The 20,438-nt window shown below is 39.3% G+C and overlaps 1 protein-coding gene across 1 annotated transcript; it reads right to left on the bottom strand.

Annotated features, from left to right (window-relative positions):
- Positions 1 to 10,280: 10,280 nt before the first annotated feature.
- dkk3b (dickkopf WNT signaling pathway inhibitor 3b) lies at positions 10,281 to 18,846 on the bottom strand. The gene is made up of 7 exons (XM_034132927.1): positions 18,410 to 18,846; positions 17,267 to 17,392; positions 16,980 to 17,060; positions 14,482 to 14,574; positions 12,585 to 12,729; positions 10,693 to 10,843; positions 10,281 to 10,488 (listed from the first exon to the last, which is right to left on the bottom strand). The coding sequence occupies exons 1-7, from the start codon at positions 18,590 to 18,592 to the stop codon at positions 10,464 to 10,466; spliced, it is 804 nt and encodes a 267-aa protein (XP_033988818.1). The 5' UTR covers positions 18,593 to 18,846; the 3' UTR covers positions 10,281 to 10,463.
- Positions 18,847 to 20,438: the final 1,592 nt, after the last annotated feature.

Raw genomic sequence — 20,438 nt, 5'->3', positions numbered from 1 at the left:
GTCAAAACCGGGCAGGACAGATAACTAGGCAAAATATATTTGAAACGCTGGAGAGCTTGGCAAAACACACAAGACAATCTGGCAGAGGACAAGTGGGAGTGAGGTGGTATATATACTGTGGAGTAATGAGGGAATGAGTAGCAGGTGAGGGGAAGGGCTGGGGAGACCAAAAGACAACTATAAATGTGTCGAACTTGTGACATTTGTGTCACTTCAGTGTTATTTATTTCTCAAATGACACTTACTGACGAACGTTTGCTCTCAAGTGGTCGATGTTGTTTGCTGCTGTAGTTTCCTCCACCTCATTACCAGCCCTGGGTGAAAACCTGGAATATGTCCAACCCGGTATCACTGCAAGACGTGAACATGTGACGATCTACCATGCTGGGAGACGTGAATATGTCACGGTTTCGTCCCTTCAAACGTGACAGTTACACGGTATTGTTAACATGGCCCAACCAGTGGAGAAATACCCGGAAGTGCCAAGCAAATGCTCTACCAAGACTATTGGTCGGTTTTTATTGTCAAAATTAGATGTTTTTAATTTATTTTTTAATCGTCACACTCGATTTCGCCGATTTTCTTGTTGCCCTAGCTGGTCGACACCTCTTTTAGCAGAAACAAAGGCTACATTAATGTATTAAATCGATGTTAATCCATGTGTGTGGATCATAGACTGTATATATAAAGATGTGGATGTGGAATTAACGGACGTGACGTTGTGCGATTGCGTTGCCAGGCAACAGCTTCGGTGTGCTTGCTTTTCTCTTTGAAAGTCATCACATAACTGTCACATCCTGGCCCTGGCTGATCGCCTCACTCCCTCACCTGTGTATTTTCGCTCCCTGTTAATCACCTGCCTGGCCTCAATGAGCCTCAGCTGTCCCTAATCATTACTGCTCACCTGTGTATTTAGTCTGTGCTGTTTCCTTGGTCAGTGCCAGTTCGTCTTGTCTGTATAGCAGCAAGTGCTCCATGTTACTCTCCTGACGTAAGCTATTGTTCTAGCTGCTTAGCATTTGTACCAACCTAGTTGGTTTTTTTGTTGTTGTTGCTTCTTTAGTAGTTTTCCGCCAACTTAGTTGGTTGTTTTTCGTTGCTTCCAGTCTGTACATTTTTGGACCTTTGCCTGTATTTGCCTTTTGGATTAAACGCCTGACTAAAGACCTTTTTGCCTGGTTGTGCTCTTGAGTCCTATTTTTGCTCGTGCCCGTACTTGTGCTTGATAATAACGGCATTGTAATACACGGTTTGGCTGCATTAAATATTGCATATCTGCCGTAGTTCTTTATTTATAGAGCCCTGATGAGAAGACTTCTGGACAAACAGGAAGCACTGCCACCAAAACTGAAAACGTGACGTGGATCATAAATATATCAGCAATTAAACAACATCTTACATTTCTTGTCACACAATACGTCTCCTTGCAGTATCAATACTAATTCGGCTGACTTTTATATTTGATCCAATTGGTAGATAGGCTGTATTTACACCATAACGGTGCACAGCTGATAGAAAGGGACTTGTAGTTTTTAAAGATATTACTGATTTTCTTTGAATATAAGAATGTAAATACTGAGTTGAGAGAATAGTCAGGGGTTTTGGGTGATGGGAGACACATCTATGGATTCAGAATTTCAATAGCTTACTGTTAAATGACGGATATACCTTTCTGTCTGTGATGTTTTACAAATCAGATATTAGAAGTAAAACATGTGAAATAATATAGCAATATCCTGTACAATTATGTGAAAACATGAATAAAACTACACATCTTCAGATGTTATACATACACAAGTGTCCTACACTAATAATACAAAGTTATTATGGCTGTGTGTACCTTGTGTGCACCGCCTAATGGTTAAAGCACGTTATTGAATTAGTTGTGTATATGATATTTCAATAAACCTTAGGAAATCTTGAAAGGGATGTGCAAAATAACCATTATATACAGTTTTTAATTAACTATTAGTAGAGAATAACGAGTAATTAATATACTTTATAGGGATCTGCAGATAAATGTTTAGTCTTCTCAAGCAGCAACTATCAAATATCTCTCCTGATTGTTGGCACTTGACAATCACCTTTCCCTGAATTTTACTCAGGTGTAACTAAAGCCTGATTTAAGGGTTGTTTATATTTCACATCATTAATCAGAATCTGCAAAGTAACTAAAATAAATGTAGTGGAGTAAAAATACCAGGTTAACCTCTGAATTGTAGTGGAGTAGAATTGCTGTTTTGTTTAGTAATGGATATTGAATATGGAATAAAGGTTTTGACAAGACCTGGTGTAACAATAATCAAAAAGGACATTAAAAGAGCTCCAGATGTTAATGATCTAAACAAAACAGCACACCTGAAATGTATATTTAAATACTTTATTAAGGGCAGTGAATTAGTTTTTTCTGTATGTTTTTCAAATCAGTGTTATACAGTAAGTGTCATAGACAGTGTTACATTGCTATTATTATCCTTAAAATATATGTAAAACAAAACCACTTATGATCTTTTTATTTGAGTGGTTTACTAATGACAGTTAATTCTGTTTTTGCTATTGATGATTTCATTTTTGTGAAAAATAATAAAATGCAATAACGTGCTTTAACCACTAGATGTGCCTTTCTATCAGCTGTGCACCGTTATGGCGTAAATACAGCCTATCTACCAATTGGATCAAATATAAAAGTCAGCCGAATTAGTATTGATACTGCAAGGAGACGTATTGTGTGAAAAGAAATGTAAGATGTTGTTTAATTGCTGATATATTTATGATCCACGTCACGTTTTCAGTTTTGGCGGCAGTGCTTCCTGTTTGTCCAGAAGTCTTCTCATCAGGGCTCTATAAATACAGAACTACGGCAGATGTGTCATATTTAATGCAGCCGAACCGTGTATTACAATGCCGTTATGTGATGACTTCCAAAGAGAAAAGCAAGCACACCGAAGCTGTTGCCTGGCAACGCAATCGCACAACGTCACGTCCAAGCCCCCAGGAAGTGCGCCGGACTCTGATGAAAATATTCGTGCTGGCCAAACGGCGGTACTACACTTCCTTTTGGTTGCCAGGCCCGGAAACACTTTTTCCCATTGACTTACATGGGGAAAGAGTGGTCTGTAACTCGTTGGATAATTTTTTTTAAACTAAATAAACTACCCAGTATGAACACTTGTATAGCCCTTATTAAAAACATTCGTTCCTCAAGTTGTAAAAATGTGCTAATAACGTTATTCTGAGAGTTATTTCCCTCTGTATTATGAACGCGCATCTAACCCACGGGACCGCGCCGCCCGGCACGTTCATGTGATGTGACGTGTTCAGCACCACATGAGTTTATCTTTACCCATGGATAAGAACGGACCCATATCGCCTTACTGCCAGCCCACGGAGCTGTAATAATGGATATATTGCACATGTTTGCTGTAATTCATCATTTGTAAAATATTATACTACATGGGCTGTATGATGTAAATCTTGTATTAAATAAAGTTAATATTACCGACGTAGATTAACGTCCCTGTAGCTTCTTATTGCACTTGCAATATACCATTAAAGGAGTTGAACGTTGCTGTTTGCTATTACTATAATACCACGCAGGGATAAACCAGAGTTTACAACCTTTGCATGTGGGCACAACACGTTTTGACCCAGATTAATTAGCTATACCATGATATCGCCCGAGGAAGTCGTCATACTTATACATATATAAATAAAGATATATGTGTCAAAGCTCTAATCAAATTAACAGTTGTATTAATTATACTTGTATATGTATATATATATATATATATATATATATATATATATATATATATATATAGCCTGTGTTTTATATTTATACACACAAATGAACAACCTTGTGTGTGTCAAATAACAAGTTGTATTGTAGTGTTTATTTTAGTGTTGTGTTATGCTTATCCACATTTTGATTTCAGAGCACAGGAGAATGCTGGGCACAACATAAAGCTCAAAAGTGAAGCTGGCAATGCTGAACAAAACCATCTAGTTATAATATTTATTCAGCTGAAAAAGTCAAAGCTCTACGAAAATGTAATTAAAAATACATAAGCATTTTCAGGTAGAAAATCAGCATTTTATATAGAAATTCACAAAAATAAGAAATGTATACCTCTTATGGCTGGCATTGTAGAACTAGGTGGAAAAAATAGTGACAACAAATGTAAATACAATTTATATAGATCAAAAGGTAATATATATAATATTGATTGCAATTATTAGATTAAAAGATCCACCAATTATGATCAACAGGAAAGCCCTCTGAAGGCATGTTGTGGTTTGAAAAAAAGTTGAGGATGGGGTCCAGACAGTTAAATCAGGAGAGACTTCATTTTGTTTAAAGAACATTTATTGACACATGTCATATGATAAATGTTAAGTCTTTGGCGATTAGACCCCGATCCTGAAATCTTATATCTAAAGGGGGAAATGCAGCCGTGAGCATATAGGGAACCTCCCCGGGGTCTAGACACTGGTGATGATGATGAAGATCTGGATTTGATGAGGAGATGGGATGAAGAGGAGGTGTGATGAGGTCTTTGGATTAGCTCTCCTGGCTCTGGATATGATGAACGGAGGTGGGTGGAGAAGAGGTGGATGGGGAGGAGGTGGATGGGGAGGAGGCGGGCGGCAGCATGAACACCTGAAATCACAGCTGACTGCAGGAGAGAGGAGAACCATTTTAAAGTTTGGCTGCAGCTCGGTGATTGGCTGCTGGAGAATGAGGTGAATGTAATAGGTTAAAGAGAACGCCTGTGATGAGCTGATTATAAGCAGCTGCGGAGTGAATGTATACATACCCAGTCTTCCTGAAAGAACTTGCGCTGAGCTTCATTTAGTGAGTCAGACTCATGGTCAGAATGCTGGTTGGGAGGCTCAGTTCTTCCTGTTGACAGAAGATGGCACTTTTCTGAGAGGGAGCCAGCCGGCAGACACTGGACAGTGGCACACCAACAGATGAAACAGGAATCCATCTGAGAGGCTATGCGGAAAAGGATAACAAATAATGTCAGCAAGACATGAACATATATAACCACTATCATTCAATTCTGTAATTGCAGGTTTGTTAGCATGATATTTCAAACATAAATGGCCTGTCTTAGTTTAAAGCCCACTCACCACGTCAAGGTGCAGGCCACGAGTGAGGACACAACAACGATCACAAACAGTACATACACACGAGACAAAACTTACATACATATAAATAACTTACATATACAATGAACAATGATAAAGATTTAAATCACAATTGATCATAACTCAAAATACATATATTTTTATATATTACCAAGTGGTTTCATGTAGGCTACAACCAGTGGCGGCCGGTGGTCTTTTTTTTTGGTGGGGCTCTTGACGTACCGTAAGTGACCTACCCGGGGGGTCCGGGGGGTTTTCCCCCGGAAACTTTTTTCGAGAAATGACCCCTTAAATGATGACTTCTGGTGATGTTAGAGGGGGGGGGGAAAGGAGAAATCGAGGCTTAAAAATATGAGAAGACTGATCAATACCTCCATAATCTTCAGTGTGGAAAATATTATTTATCAACCTGAACATCTACTACTTTACCAGGAATTTGTGTTCTCAGAACTGGTCTGTTTTTTTTCTTTCTTAAAACTGTTCATGTTTTATGAACCAACACCTTCACCAAGTAGCTTTACAGTGAACTGCATGTGAGATATAAAATTAATAGCATCTTTTCAGTAGCATTAATTATAAATATTTAAGTGGTTCAATACAAGTCACTACAGCATTTCAAACTGAACTGTGAATAAATGCAATTTAAAAAAAAATAACCACAGCACAAAATGTCATAAATTGTGTTTTTTCTTTGTTTCTCTGAGGATTATTTACAAACAGGCTTATTTACATATAGCAATAACTCAGAAATGAAAAAGCTACATCGTCTAACACGAACAACCACTTAGCATAATGATAATATATGTGTTATGTACAATGTAACTGGCAAGGCTAGAGCAAGAAAGAACATAAAGTTTGCAAAAGGTTTAAATAACTTCAAGTATCTGTCTTCAGATTACGTGGAGGTTTTAGTCCGATGGGAAGCAGATTTTAAGCGACACCGAAGATAAACCAAAAATGTGGTGGAGCTGCAAACCGTGTAGTGTTGCTGGGACAGAACAGGAGCTATAACCGTTGGAAAATACATCACAGACAATGCAACAAACGTGGAGACAGAACAATCACTTCTGTGATAAATGCCCACTTATTAATAAACTTCTAACAACCATGGGAAACCTCCTCTCTACATATAAAGTGATATCCAAGCATGGGAAACAAAAGACAGCATTTACCTGTTTGCATCCAGCTAGCCAAGCCTTTCTTGTGTACCAGCTACTTGTGAAGCCTCGTGTATAAATGTTGTCTTTTTCACGAGATTGCTGCGATATATTCAAATCGGGTTGGTCCGGTGCAAGGTCTTTAAGCAACAATTTATCTGCCAAACTTCTCCTTTCGAAAGGATTGGAGATTAGCTCTTGAACAGAATTAGCCGGGGACCGAGGTCCGGAGACTCCACCTGCACACGAAGCCATCCTCATCAACTACTGCGTCAACCGGATACGAGTCACTGTCCAAACTACTCACAGACTGCACTGGGCGCTGACATTGGCGCCCGGTGACCATCATCTTTGACGACGCTGATTGGCTGAAATTATATTTTCGCGGCATAGTTTACACGTTACAGATAGCAACAGTCAGCTGCTGGTGGCTGCTGCTGCACTGGTTGAAGGCTCCTCTCTTAGCGCCCAGACGAGAGAAGGTGCATGGGCAAGGCCAGGCAGGAAACATGTGACTTATCAGTAACTTTAGACATCGTAACACAATTTTAAACGAGATTTTATTGTAGATTATACATTTTACTGATACCAATTATATAATATTTACCTTGTTCATTAAAAATAAAAATAAAAACATATATATTTTTTTAAACATATTTTTTTTTTTTAATTTTAATTTTAATTATTATTATTATTTTTTTTTTTCAATATGGGAAGAGGTGGGGCGGCGCCCCTAGCGCCCCTATGGACCGGCCGCCACTGGCTACAACCCACACAAGTATCATGCTAAATTAAGCTCTGTTGCTTGGATATCACTAGATCCTGTTACATCAGCGTAATATAAAAGTACATAACGACTGATGTGTAAATTAGCATAATTACTAGCTAGCCGCTAGCTGCTAACTGCCGCCTCGTCGTTAATATCAAATCCATCATAACAACCCATTACCATGCTGTCATGAACGCGCGGTGCTGTTACGTGTACGCAAATTGACGTGCTTGATGTGAACGAGCATTTTGGGGGGCATGTTTAAAGTTGCGCATGCGCTATGAGCGCACATACGGGTACTTCTCAGGCATGCCGGGTAATCTGTGACGTTTCGCTCTCTCAAAAGTTGGGCCATTTTGTCATCATGCGCGATTGAGCAACTCTCATAGGAATGAATGAGGCCCCGCCTCCCACGCTGTATCCAGTTCTTATTATACATCCATGCGTCACGTCCGTTAATTCCACATCCACACCAGTCTATGATCCACACACATGGATTAACATCGATTTAATACATTAATGTAGCCTTTGTTTCTGCTAAAAGAGGTGTCGACCAGCTAGGGCAACAAGAAAATCGACGAAATCGAGTGTGACGATTAAAAAATAAATTAAAAACATCTAATTTTGACAATAAAAACCGACCAATAGTCTTGGTAGAGCATTTGCTTGGCACTTCCGGGTATTTCTCCACTGGTTGGGCCATGTTAACAATACCGTGTAACTGTCATGTTTGAAGGGACGAAACCGTGACATATTCACGTCTCCCAGCATGGTAGATCGTCACGTCTTGCCGTGATACCGGGTTGAATATGTCTTGATAATGTCTGGTCAATGTGCTAATCTGTGCCATAAATAAAAAGGAGAGAGGAGAGCTCATGCAGGAGAATTCTACCCAGATACTCAGCTAAACGCTGGCGTGATTAAATGCCATATTATGTTCCAAACCACATCAAGCATTATTTCTGAAACAGTATGGAGCTCAAACGCTTTCTCTCTCGGGGGTTTACCACAAGGACAGTACCTTTTATATCCTGCTTCTTTACATATATTCTCTCCAGTACAGACACTTTGTGAGTCTCCTTACATACATATTTATGTATAAGAGACATCAACAAGTGCATTTTGCATGATAGGAGACCTTTAAAAGGTAAAATAAGATTAAAATCTAATACAAATCTAAATTAACATTAGCTGCAAGTATATATAGTAAGAATACAAATAAAAATTGACCCTAGAGATTGACATTGGATTGAATATACATTATAATTGTGCAAATAGCTGTTTGGGTTATGGAAGAAGAGACACTATACATCATCTCTCCGTCCCTGAGGTCTCCTTCCTCTTCCATATATCAGATCCATTCCATTGCATCAAGGTAAAACAACACTAACTAATTATATGAACTATGTTTTGCATTTCTTATCTAAAGTCTTATTGATCTATTTCAATCACTATAAGACATATACTGTATGTATGTATGTTTGAGTGTCAGCCAAACTATTTTGTAGTAACATAGGAGTGCCACATGATGGCAGAAGCTACATTTGAAGTACCATAATAAGGAAACCATGCACGTTTCTGAATTGTCCAAAGGTTCCTGCAAAGTGCGAAGTATTTTAAGATCTAATTCCATTACATATTTTTTGATATAATAATGTATTTTTCATGTTAGAAATCCTTTCAGTAGGTATTAGCAGAGGTGGGAGAAGTACTCAGATCTTGTACTTGAGTAAACGTAGAAGTACCAGAGTATAGAATAAGCACCAAAAGTAAAAGTAGTCATTGTGCAGATTGGTCCATTTCAGAATAATATATATGATATGTTTTATAATGATTGATCATGAAAGTGTTCTCAAAGCTGGTAAAGGTGCAGCTAGTTTGAATGACTTTGTATACTGCAGGGTAGCTTGTGAATTTACTCCAGGTGGAACTAAAGTCTGATTTAAGACTTGATTATATTTCACATCATTCATCCACATCTGTGAAGTAACTAAAGGTATTAAATACATGTAGTGGAGTAAAAGTACACCATTTACCTCTGAACTGGATATTATATCACTGTTAGGTCAGACCAGGCAGACAATAAGAGCTGCGATGCCAATCCTAAGGCTCAGGGGCCTCATTTATAAAGCCTTGCGTATGATTGGCGTGGGAAGGTTGCTTACGTAGGACAAAGCAAATAAATACGCACCGACATTTTCCGATTCATAAAAGACTGCGTACCGGCGCAGGACTTGCGTACGGCACATCCTACGCCTGTTTCCCTTTATAAATCACAATCAACTCGAAATGCGGCGCAGCTTTTGCGGGCTTCACGTAACGCCCATATTTGCCTATAAATAGTCAAAGAAACGCAGTTTGAACCAGAGTAGCAGCATGGAGGTCGGATCGTCACCAAAATAAATAAATAAGTGGTCCGAAAAAAGTTAATGACAAAAAAAATACACATAACCTTCCTCAGGCAGTGTGTTTGTCCCGGGGACAGGAGACACCCCCTTGATGAGAAACTCTAAGAAATGATCGGGGAATCCCTCCGGAGTGGAGTCATGACGACTGGATCTGAATTATTTTGTTGTATTTGGTGGTTTGTGTTCCAGCTGTCGATCAGCAACTATATATCCATAATCCACCAGTTAAAGGAAATACAACTAAATGTGTTGTGTTATATTAGCTGTACAATTTACGGGTGTTCTTAGTTTCCATACCTCCTGTGTTTTACGAGCGACTTATCAAGTAGGCTATTTCCACATATTTCTCTCCATTCTTCCTTCTGCCAACAGTGTCGCAGTTTTCTCGTCTCTCCCGTTGTTGTGCTTAGTGCGTACGCATGGGTTAGAGTTTGCGTGGAGGACCGCACATTTTCCCGTCAAGTTTGTTTTTTATAAATCGCAAACATTGCGTAGAAACTGGCGTACGCCATCTCTTGAGCGTACGCACCATTTATAAATGAGGCCCCAGAGGAGGAGCTTCATTCTATAATATGACCAAATATACTTATCAAACAGGGAATTAGAAACACACACCTGAATCTAATGGGAGCCACATTCAAATAAATGAAAAGGAAAAACTATTCCTTTTGAGGAGCAACAACCAATGAGGAAACGACTCTATAGGGCTGGCCTTGCATAAGAAAAAGAGATTAGGCTCATATTAAATCTGTGAATACCACACTAGTACATTCTGGTTTTCTGAGTCAAAACTACAAACAAGTGTTTTATTGGCTGAATGAAATACAAATTGATTGCAAGTCATACATATTACAGTGCAAGTCCTGTTTTGAAGCAACATCTTATTTTCCAAACTGTTGATCAGCAGGTGTGCCTTTCTTTGGTGAGTGCCTTTCTTTAATATGTATCTTCTTCATGTTCTCTCCATCTCCAGTACTACTCTCCACAAACAGATCCACGTCTATGACAGAAAAAAAAGAGTTTAGATTAACATTTTCAGTAATGCTTTTGCTTATTCTATTCCCCCATATATAACTTAGCTCTGTTGTCTTAAGTTTTATGATGTTACAAATTCACAAAAATACAATGTTACTTCAATCTAACACACTCTCATCATCAAACTTGGTCCTCCATCAGTGGCATGTTCACTATGTCTGCCTCTCACCCCTGGGGTTGGCATTGGAGGCTGTCGGCACAGGGGCAGTGGTCCCGGGGCCCCTCCTGGTCCCAGGCCAGCATGTCCATCAGCAGGTTGGGGCGGCTCACACAGGACTCCCCCCTCTCTGGTCTGGGATTACACACTGGAAACAGCAGCTCTGCAGGAAGCAGCAGAGGAGACAATGGGAGTTTACTCTGGTCAGCAACAGTGGCCATGTGTAACCACTAATATGAGTTTGCTGTTACACACAAACCAATAAAGCCGTTATAAGAGAGTCATTAAGGCTAGTCACAGACAGGAGGCTATTTCTATGGATATCTTTATTCACTTTTGTTTTAGCCTGCTTGAGTGCTAAAGTGTGACAGATAGCATCAGCTAACAGACAATTTGATCGTGTGCACATCTTTTAAATGACTATAATTCAGGTCATTTTTGTTTTCCTTACCATTTATGTTTGAGGCTGGATTAACTTTATTTAGTAAAATATAATATCTTTAAAGACAATGGAAATATATAGATTTAGTTTGTTTTGTTGAGTGTAGGTGGATTCCTCCCCAATAGTTAAATGCAAATGTTGTTTGTAAAGGGTCTAACAGTATAATAATGCAAATATTAGCCATATTTTGTTTGGAAATAATTTGAGTAATCATAATTCTTCCAGCTTTATAAGTATGGACCGGAAATGAAAGAGTCATTTAGGCATATTATTTATTGTAATTATTTATGTTTTGGTGAGCCAATTGCATATTCTTCTAATTTAACTTTAATGAACTGAATAACTATGAAATATTATTATAGCGTTTTTGTGTAGTTTAGTTTTGTTTATGGATTGCTCTAGGTTTATGTTTGGTATTGTTTATAGAAAGCAGACTATAAATGAGGCTCCCAGCGTCACACAGCAGGAAGTCTGTAGGGAAGGTCGGAAAACCTTTTGGACCTCACAACGGCACGCCTGTTGGTTTTGTTTGTGTTCATTTATTTAAATGCCGTGCAAAAGTTGTAATGCGGTAGCGGGCTACCAACTGATCAAATGAACTATTGAATAAAGCTCTTTGAATGGAACGATGGAAGGTATTTGGATTTCTTAAGTTCACCCGAGTCAGCACTCAAATTGGTCTTGTAGGATAAGTGGCCTTTGAACATTGTGTTATGCATCATCGCCCACTACACTAACAGCATCTCCAGAGCTCCATTGACTTTTAGGTGAAAATAGAAACCAAACAGAAGTATTAGCAACAAAATGGTGTGGAACATTTTCAAGTAATGTAATAAAAAAAGGTCATAATAATAATAATAATAATAATAATAATAATAGCTTAGATTTATATAGCGCCTTTCATGGGACCCAAGGTCGCTTTACAGAGAAAAACAGGAGTAAAAACAAACAAAAACAAAAGGCAGTCAGACAAACAGTCAGACAGACAAAACAACAAATAAATGAGGGGCCGAAGGCCTTGGCAAATTGGTCATAAGAAGCAATAGCAGAGGCAACAGTGCTGCTGAAAAATAAAATATACTGTATGGTGTATGTCAACGATAAAACAGAGAGGAAATCTGAAAAAAGGGCATACAATATTAAAGCCAAGACACATAAAGACCATGTATTTCACATTATAAGTCAAAATACCCCACAGCATGTATTTTGTATTCATGTTGAATATAAACGTTGACAGGGACTGTGACGATGTATTTGCTCACATGTACTTGGTAAACTGTAATATTTGAGTGGTTTTAGGGAATGTGCTGTAACAAAACAGTGAAGAAATAACTTATATGAAAACTACAATTTGATAGACAGCTATCAAATTGTAGTTTTATTCTGAGCAATAAAAAACAACCAGCAGAGGTTGAAGAAGGGCTCCTGAGGACCAGGTGAATGCTCCTCTGAAAGGACTCACCTCTCTGGAAGGCGCAGCAGAGGGGGGGGCTGCAGTCGCTCTGACCCTGACAGATGGTCCCCTCTGCTCCGGAGGTGGCGTTCACTGTACACTGGCCCCACACACACATCTGATCTGAGCAACACTCCTCATCCTTAGTGCAGGGCTGAGTTGGCACACACACAGATATGCAGATTGTAACACAAATACACGGTAAAAGTATTTCTGTACCATCATAAATCTTCACTTATCCTTTTGAATATTTCCAGCAAAAGGCACCATGTGTAGCTTTTAAACATTGATTTGTTAGATTAGATGTTGTATTTCTTGTACAGTTGACCATGTTATAATGATCTAACCATTGGAACACACACACAGAGAGCCACATGCACTAACATGCATGTGAGGCTGGACTGGCTACATTAACACTCAGATTATAACACACTGCGGTAACACTTTATTTTGATAGTCCATAGTTAACACTCTATAAGTCATCAGTTGACATTCAACAACACTGTTTCAACAGACAAGTAACATGCATTTAACTAACTGCCAGTAGAATATAAGGTACATCTCAAGTGTTGATTTATAGATTGTACAAAAAGTGTCTGTTGACTGTCAACATGTTTTTTGCAACAGGTTATTAACCGATATTCAACCTTACTATCTGTAGATTGTGTCAACATCTTTAAAATTGACAATCAACTACTCAAAATCAATCTGTCAGTTGAAAGTCAACAGGGTCATGTCGACTATCTGTTGATAATCTGTTGAGAGTCAAGATGTCAACTAAAGATTACATTACTAAGTCATTAACCATTAATTGACGATCAACAGATAAGCAACTAAAGTTTAGTTGATTATTACATTAACCATTAGTTGATGATCAACAGATAAGCAACTTTAGAGTTTAGTTGACTATCTGTTGATTGTCAACTAATCTAGAGTTGACTATCAGTATACTTTTAGTAGGTTCTCCACTAAGCGTTAGTAGGCATGTGTTAGGACTATCCAATTAAAGTGAAAAACAGTTGAGAACAGTAGAAGTAGTAGTCACTTAGTAGTCCTTTAGTAGGATTGAATGTGGTTCACAACTGTTCAGTGTTTTTACTTGTAGTATATTATTAAAATAAAAAAGCTTTCTTTCTCTGATATGCTGCATATAGTGTTTGTTCTACTGTGCTTTATAGCCTGGCATTGACTTCAGTTATCCAGTATTCGTGATCAGTTGTGCGAAAGATTTCGCTTTACTCCCATGTCTGTTGCATATAATTAGTGGATGTATGTGTTCTGTTGATAGGTTATAGACTTTCTACTGTTCTCAACTGTTTTTCACTTTAATTGGATAGTCCTAACACATGCCTACAAACGCTTAGTGGAGAACCTACTAAAAGTATACTGATAGTCAACTCTAGATTAGTTGACAATCAACAGATAGTCAACTAAACTCTAAAGTTACTTATCTGTTGATCATCAACTAATGCTTAATGTAATAGTCAACTAAACTTAAGTTGCTTATCTGTTGATCGTCAACTAATGCTTAGTTACTTGTCGGTTTGAACGGTGCTGTTGAATGTCAACTGATACATGTCAACTGATGCACTGTTGACATGCTACTAAATGTCAACTGATGACTTATAGAGTGTTAACTATGGACTATCAAAATAAAGTGTTACCCACACTGCTCAGGTAGACATTACACTGAAGAAACTGAAAACGTTGACTTTAATTAAGTGTATTATGTTAACAGAGTTATAGGAAATCTGTTGACATAATACACTTAATTGAAATCAACGGTTCACTTTTTTCAGTGTTTTACATCTTTACATGACAAATATTTGTTTGCTGCTATGTAAATGCAATACGTGTTGTATAGAACCGTTAGCTAAACAAATAAACAACACCTTTGAGTGCTCACCATATCTGTGGGGATGCAGGGGAGGCACTTGGAGCTCTGGATCCCATACAGGCAGTATCTCAGGGCCCCACAGTCCTCATCCACCATGCACTCCTGAGACAGAGAACAGGAGTAAACCAGGTCATCTATAACAGAGCACAGAATTAAAGTGGATCAACTGAAGGTATTAATGTTGTCGTCCTTAAACTCTTAATCTATAAGAAAAGTCAATTTATATTACACACTACAAAGGAATGTTGTCCGAGGAGGATGTGGTTGCCAGCTGTCCATCACCATGGAAACTGTCTATGATTTATTTGTTTTTTGGATGCAATTGTGCCTTTGAAAGTGTCATCATGGTTTGCTTAAATAGGGCAGATCACTTCATCAACAATTTCATAAATCAGACAAAGAGAAGTTTAAAAATAACAGTTGCGGAAAAATCAAGAGATAACAAGGCCTGTAATGATTCGATGCTGTGTCAGGATTATGAGACAAGTCATATCTAACTGGAAGTGAATTCACTTATGTAAAAACTAAACACAGTCGCCATATATTTCCATTTTCAGGCACTTTTAAAACTTGTATGGACGTCTGTTTAAAGCTGTCACAGCTTAAGGTGACATTACAAAGTATGAACATTGAAGTGATACAGTAGTCACGCTCAGGGGCGTCGCCTGGACCTGAAAACATTCGGGGCTTAGCCCACAGTGGCGGCGGCGCTACAGTGGAATATTCTACTGCAACACTCCCCACACGCACACACACAGTATAGCCGCGACTGCTACAATGAAGGCTCGATAATCAGCTCACAGGCAGGGGTAAAGTGCTATTTTTTATGAGTGGGGGCGGGACCTAACCTCCTCTAGGGGGGTCCGTGGGGATGCTCCCCCGGGAAGATTTTTTTTTAAATATTGAAGTTAAAAGCATCAATCTGGTGCACTTTGAGAGCAACATTAAGAGATCTATGAATACCTCTCTCAACACCCATATGAAACAGAACTGTAAACAGATTTACTTTTTCTTTAAGGATATTTTACAAATCACTCCCCTTTTAAACTCTATTCTTGTTTTACTGCCATATAGTATTTCATAACTGTTTTTCCTTTATTCTCTTTATTTTTTTTATAACTATAATGATCATATAAACGTGTGCCGCGTAAATAATCTTTTGAATCATTTGTGACCAAACCGTTTGAGACTCACTGAGATAACTAAAGTAAACTATCTAAACACTCAGAGAGTCCTTTAGCTCACCTGAGTCTCTCAGTCTGTCAGCAGAGGACTCTCCTCCAGCTTGTTGTGGAACAAACAACTCCTTATGTCCGTTTATCAGCTAGCTAACCAGATGCTAACAACACGGTCCCTCTCTCTCTCTCTCTCTCCCTCTCTCTCTCTCTATCACACTAAATGCGCTATTGCCACACACACACAGAGCCGAGCTTGAATGACACAAGCACACGTTTATTTCCATGCAACTCTCTGATTGGTCTGGTGTCATGCCTCTGTTGCATTCACTGAACACGGGAAATTACAGTCCTGCCGTCCTCTCTTGTGTCATGATGAGGTTCACGTAAAGCACGGTTAATGTATTATATTATTGAGGGAGAATTGTCCGGGGCTACAGAAAAAACATTCGGGGCTAAAGCCCCGGATGCCCAGGCCAGGCGACGCCACTGGTCACGCTGATAATGAACAATACTACACACAGCCATCTCAAAACATCCACAGTTCAGCTCTCTTCATCCTAAATATACAGACAACTTGGTGTTTTCTGTAAAGTTCTGAATCAGCCAACGCTACTGTGACTCTCCCTTGAGTAATATAAGTGAGACTCCATGTTGAGAATGGAATGTCTTCACAGTTAGTCACTCAGAAGTGCAGACCTTCTCCTTCCTGGCTCGCAGGCTGACTGGCTTCCCTGACTTCTTTTCCTGCAGCAGGGTCTATTAACATAACCACTTTCTGTACCGCTGCCAGGAAAGCAAAAGATCAAAACCACCGTTGTAAAGGAAAATGGCAAAACAGGCTGAACGCAGTAATAATGACTTCAGCCCAGGCTGGCCGCTGGTGGCTTCCACTGTGAAAGTATATGCTGCATGAGCTCATTCTACATACAACAAGCTGAGACAGAACAGCCACAGTCCGTCTCTTCTTACACACATTATGCATACTTACCAAACTGAAGGGAATACATTTACACAAGTCCTTGAAGTTAATGTTCAGCTAGAATGAATGCTGTTAAAATACAATAAAGACTCAAATGTATCTGCATTTACTATTGCCGCTAAAATAAACAGATCTGAAACTGGCGCGGCTGGATGTTTGTTTCTGCCTATTCCAAACACACTGGGGAAGCAGACCCAACACTTTGAGCTCAAAAAACTCACTCACAGTTCTCCATTAGCTGTTCTAAGTATTCTATAGTTATACATTATATCAGCTTTACAAGGAATGAACCCAGAATGCATCAGGCCAACAGTTATCTAATTCCTCACACAGACCAGACTCAGACTCACGTGATCCCCCGAGTTCCAAGGGCCAGACATCTCCATGTGGATTTGTGAAAGATGAATGTCTCCTGTTTCATTATGAGTCTCCTATACAGCAAAAGGTGACAAGTGTATCAGAGCTCAAACGCAATAGCAGTTATATCTTTGTGTTTTATTCATGCAAAAAAAAGGGGAAAGTATTAATGTTTCAGCACATTCCTAAAGCCATACATGTGGTTGTGACTCTGTGAACAAGGCTTGCTTTTCCATGTGTGATAATAATACATGTTATCATGTTTCAGGGGGAAGCATACGTTGTCAGCTCTATCCAGGACCTGAAGCAGTCGGTCTTCATCCTTTGTCATCTTCCTCGTCTCATCGTGGGGGTTAGTATGCAGATCCAGGAAGGTTGAAGATGATTTAGCACTCTCAGTAGTTATCTGTCGGGTGGAATGTTCAAAAATCTCTTAAAAAATAAACCCAGAGCATCTCCATGAGGATCAGATTTCAATAGGGAGAGGGGAATAAGAATCCTGCAGCTGGCTGTAGCTGTGGAGAGTTTGTAGTATTCAGACATACTGTATGTATCAGAGACTATGGTGTAATGTAGTGAAGTACATTTACTCAAGTACTGTACTTAAGTGCGATTTGGGGCTACTTGTACTTTCCTTTAGTAATGCAATGTTATGCTACTTTATACTTCTACTACAATTTCGACTTCCAAAAAGTACAATTTTGGAAGCCAACATTGTACTTTTTGCTCCACTACATTTACCTTGTTTGGTGATTGGCTAATGGTTACACAAGACAAAACATCGTTATGACATCATAAAGTGGCCAAAATCTGATCAGCTCATTTTCAGACAGGTTTTTATATAAATGGATCAGGACAAAAAGAGAGAGAATCTTTTTTCAGAATCTCTGTACACAGAAAGGACACATGTATAAAATACATGAACAAGTGGATTTTGCATAATAGGTCCCCTTTAAGTGTGATTGTGTATGTAGGATTTTACTTGTAACAGAGTATTTTTATACTGTAGCATTTCTACTTTTACTTAACGAGTGCTTCTTTCCCCTCTGTCAGACAATACTTTAATAGCAACACACTTCTTAGATTCTGGGAAGAAGACAAACCTCACTGTATCTAAGTGTCAGCTGAACAAAAACAAAGTGAGTATTTGGTGTCTATTAACTTTATTTTGGCCGGACAAAATACATTATGAATAACATGAGGGCTATTATAGGCCATTCAGACACGGTGTGGGTCAGACATAAAGCATGCATGGAAACTATGTGTAGTGTCTGCTGGTCTAATCAACATTAAGAGGAGCACCACGAGATGTCCCCGACACAGATCATCTCCACTGCTATTCATTATAAATATGTACTGTATAAAAACATAGCAAGTTATAAGTACTCTGCCTTTGTATGAATGTATAAAACATGCCGCAGACCTGATCCACAGCCTCCTCCAGGATGTGCTGCGTGTCCTCCATCAGCTCCTCCACCTCCCGGAACATGTCGTTCAGGCTGGCCGGGCCACGCTGCAGGGCTCCCGGCAGGATCTCAGCCCCGCTCCGGACCCACAGGCTCAGGGACAGAGAGACCAGCAGCAGCAGCAGCCAGATCCCGGACATCTCTCCTCTCTGTGTGCCGGTCCACCGAGCACTGAGCAGTGACGCACTGAGGGCGCACAGCTGCGGACGTTTTATTTGGAAACTCTGAGGCGTGATGGTGGGTTTATAAACTTGGAATAATCCGGTTTAATGGCGTGGAAAAGTTTCAAATTACAGTACATATACGATATACCAACGCATGTCAAAATCAAACGGCTTTTGCTTTCAGACTAATGCACTGTAAACAAATGTTAAAAAGATCAAAGCTGGCAGGGGTTAAACCAGATGTGAGACCTGTGTGTGGAACATCACACCGGAGTCAACAGGAAGAGACACGAGTAAACAACCTCTTCACTGTATTGCAACACACACATAGGCCTACAATGTATTACAATTATACTTTTGAGGTGAAGTACATCAAGTTTGTGATTCTGAACAACTAATATTCACATCTGATAGCAGAAATGTTTTTTGAGGCTATTTTATACACAATCCCACCATTTGCTAATGTGAAGCTACGGTTAATCTCTAATCACCAATTCTCTATGTTCAATTGACATTACAAATCGGGGGTTGTCATGTTAGTCTAAGTTTAATATATTTATTTAATGCATAACACGGCTGTTAAGACACATTTTCTAGATGTATTTCAGTTTTTCGTCTATTTTGCTATGTCCAATGCAACAATTCAATTTCAATGTAAGGAAAAGTAGTCAAATCATTAAAAAAATTGTTTTTTTTTTCATATAATGAGTTTTAATAAGTTAAGTTTTACTCGTTTTACTCATGGATTGATCATTTCATGTTCAAAATCATATCTTATTTATAAAATAATAGGAGTTTGTATCAGTTTCCCTGTCCGGGTCTCCGCAGACGCGTTCTCTTCCTGTCTCCAGTGGCGGGAAAGTGAGGCGAGTTTGCCTACTTGTTCTACCTAAGCTTAACATGTCACAGGCATAGAATATTCTGGAAGCAATTAGAAAATGATCTTTTTTAAAACCTGTAAGTTTGCCTACTAAATTGTCTTCAACAACCAGACCAGCCAGCTATTCACAATTTGTCTAATATGCTTACTGAAGGTCAAAATGTCCACCCTATCGGCCACTCAGGGTGGCATATACCGTTCATTTGTCGATAACAACTAGTATTGCAATTTATAGAATTCAAATATTAGAATTTATAAAAACATCCGCTATTTTGCCTAAAGTGATGTATTCTTTGCCTTCAGAAAAAAGAAAGTGAGGGATGGAGGAAATAGACATTTTTAAATGCTCTTACATTAACGCAAATGCTGGGAGGGATGGGCACATAAGAGCGGGAAACATCCCCTCCCGGACCCTGCATCCCACAGACTTTGTAAAGCCTCATTGTTTGACCGACATACTCCTGCCAGAATCAACTGACCTACAGTATGTAGGCTTGGAGTTCTACATGGACAGGTAAAAGCCCTCCACGTGCCCCCAAAAACACGCCTCCCCTCCAGGTGTCTCATCTCTAGTATAATCTTCTGAATTAACTCCTGTAAAAAGAGGTGAAAGCTGGACTTGATGTCATCCACACGTGATGTTGCATATCGTGTTTGCCCTGGCGTCATCCTAACATAATGTTCCACCCTCGCTCTTCCTCCTCTGTCCTGGGAGGAGGAATTCAAGAGCAAGTTGCCATCCTTGGACTGCGATGTCACCTCAGGTGCCTGGTCTTCAGGTGCCTCTTCCTCAGGGGCCTCTTCCTCAAAATCAGGATCGATATTCTCTTCCATCTCTGAGACATCTTCCTCTATTTCGGGTTCCACACCAATCCCCTCTTCATCTGGCTCAAACATTTGGTCTAGAACCTCTCTGACAGATAACAGTCTAATCGGTCGCTC

The sequence above is a fragment of the Trematomus bernacchii genome, unplaced genomic scaffold (assembly GCF_902827165.1).
Source record: "Trematomus bernacchii unplaced genomic scaffold, fTreBer1.1, whole genome shotgun sequence".
NCBI lineage: Eukaryota > Metazoa > Chordata > Actinopteri > Perciformes > Nototheniidae > Trematomus > Trematomus bernacchii.
Note: the sequence above shows the minus strand (reverse complement) of the source record. Positions and strands in the feature narration are given on the sequence as shown.

What these genes read in the sequence shown, in the direction of transcription:
- dkk3b (XM_034132927.1), bottom strand. Translation starts at nt 18,592, where the DNA reads ATGTCCGGGATCTGGCTGCTGCTGCTGCTGGTCTCTCTGTCCCTGAGC. An exon ending in CTTGGAACTCGGGGGATCAC is followed by an intron (nt 14,575 to 16,979) that starts GTGAGTCTGAGT and finishes TCTCTGTCTCAG; the next exon opens with GAGTGCATGGTGGATGAGGA. An exon ending in CTCCAATGCCAACCCCAGGG is followed by an intron (nt 10,489 to 10,692) that starts GTGAGAGGCAGA and finishes TTTCTGTCATAG; the next exon opens with ACGTGGATCTGTTTGTGGAG.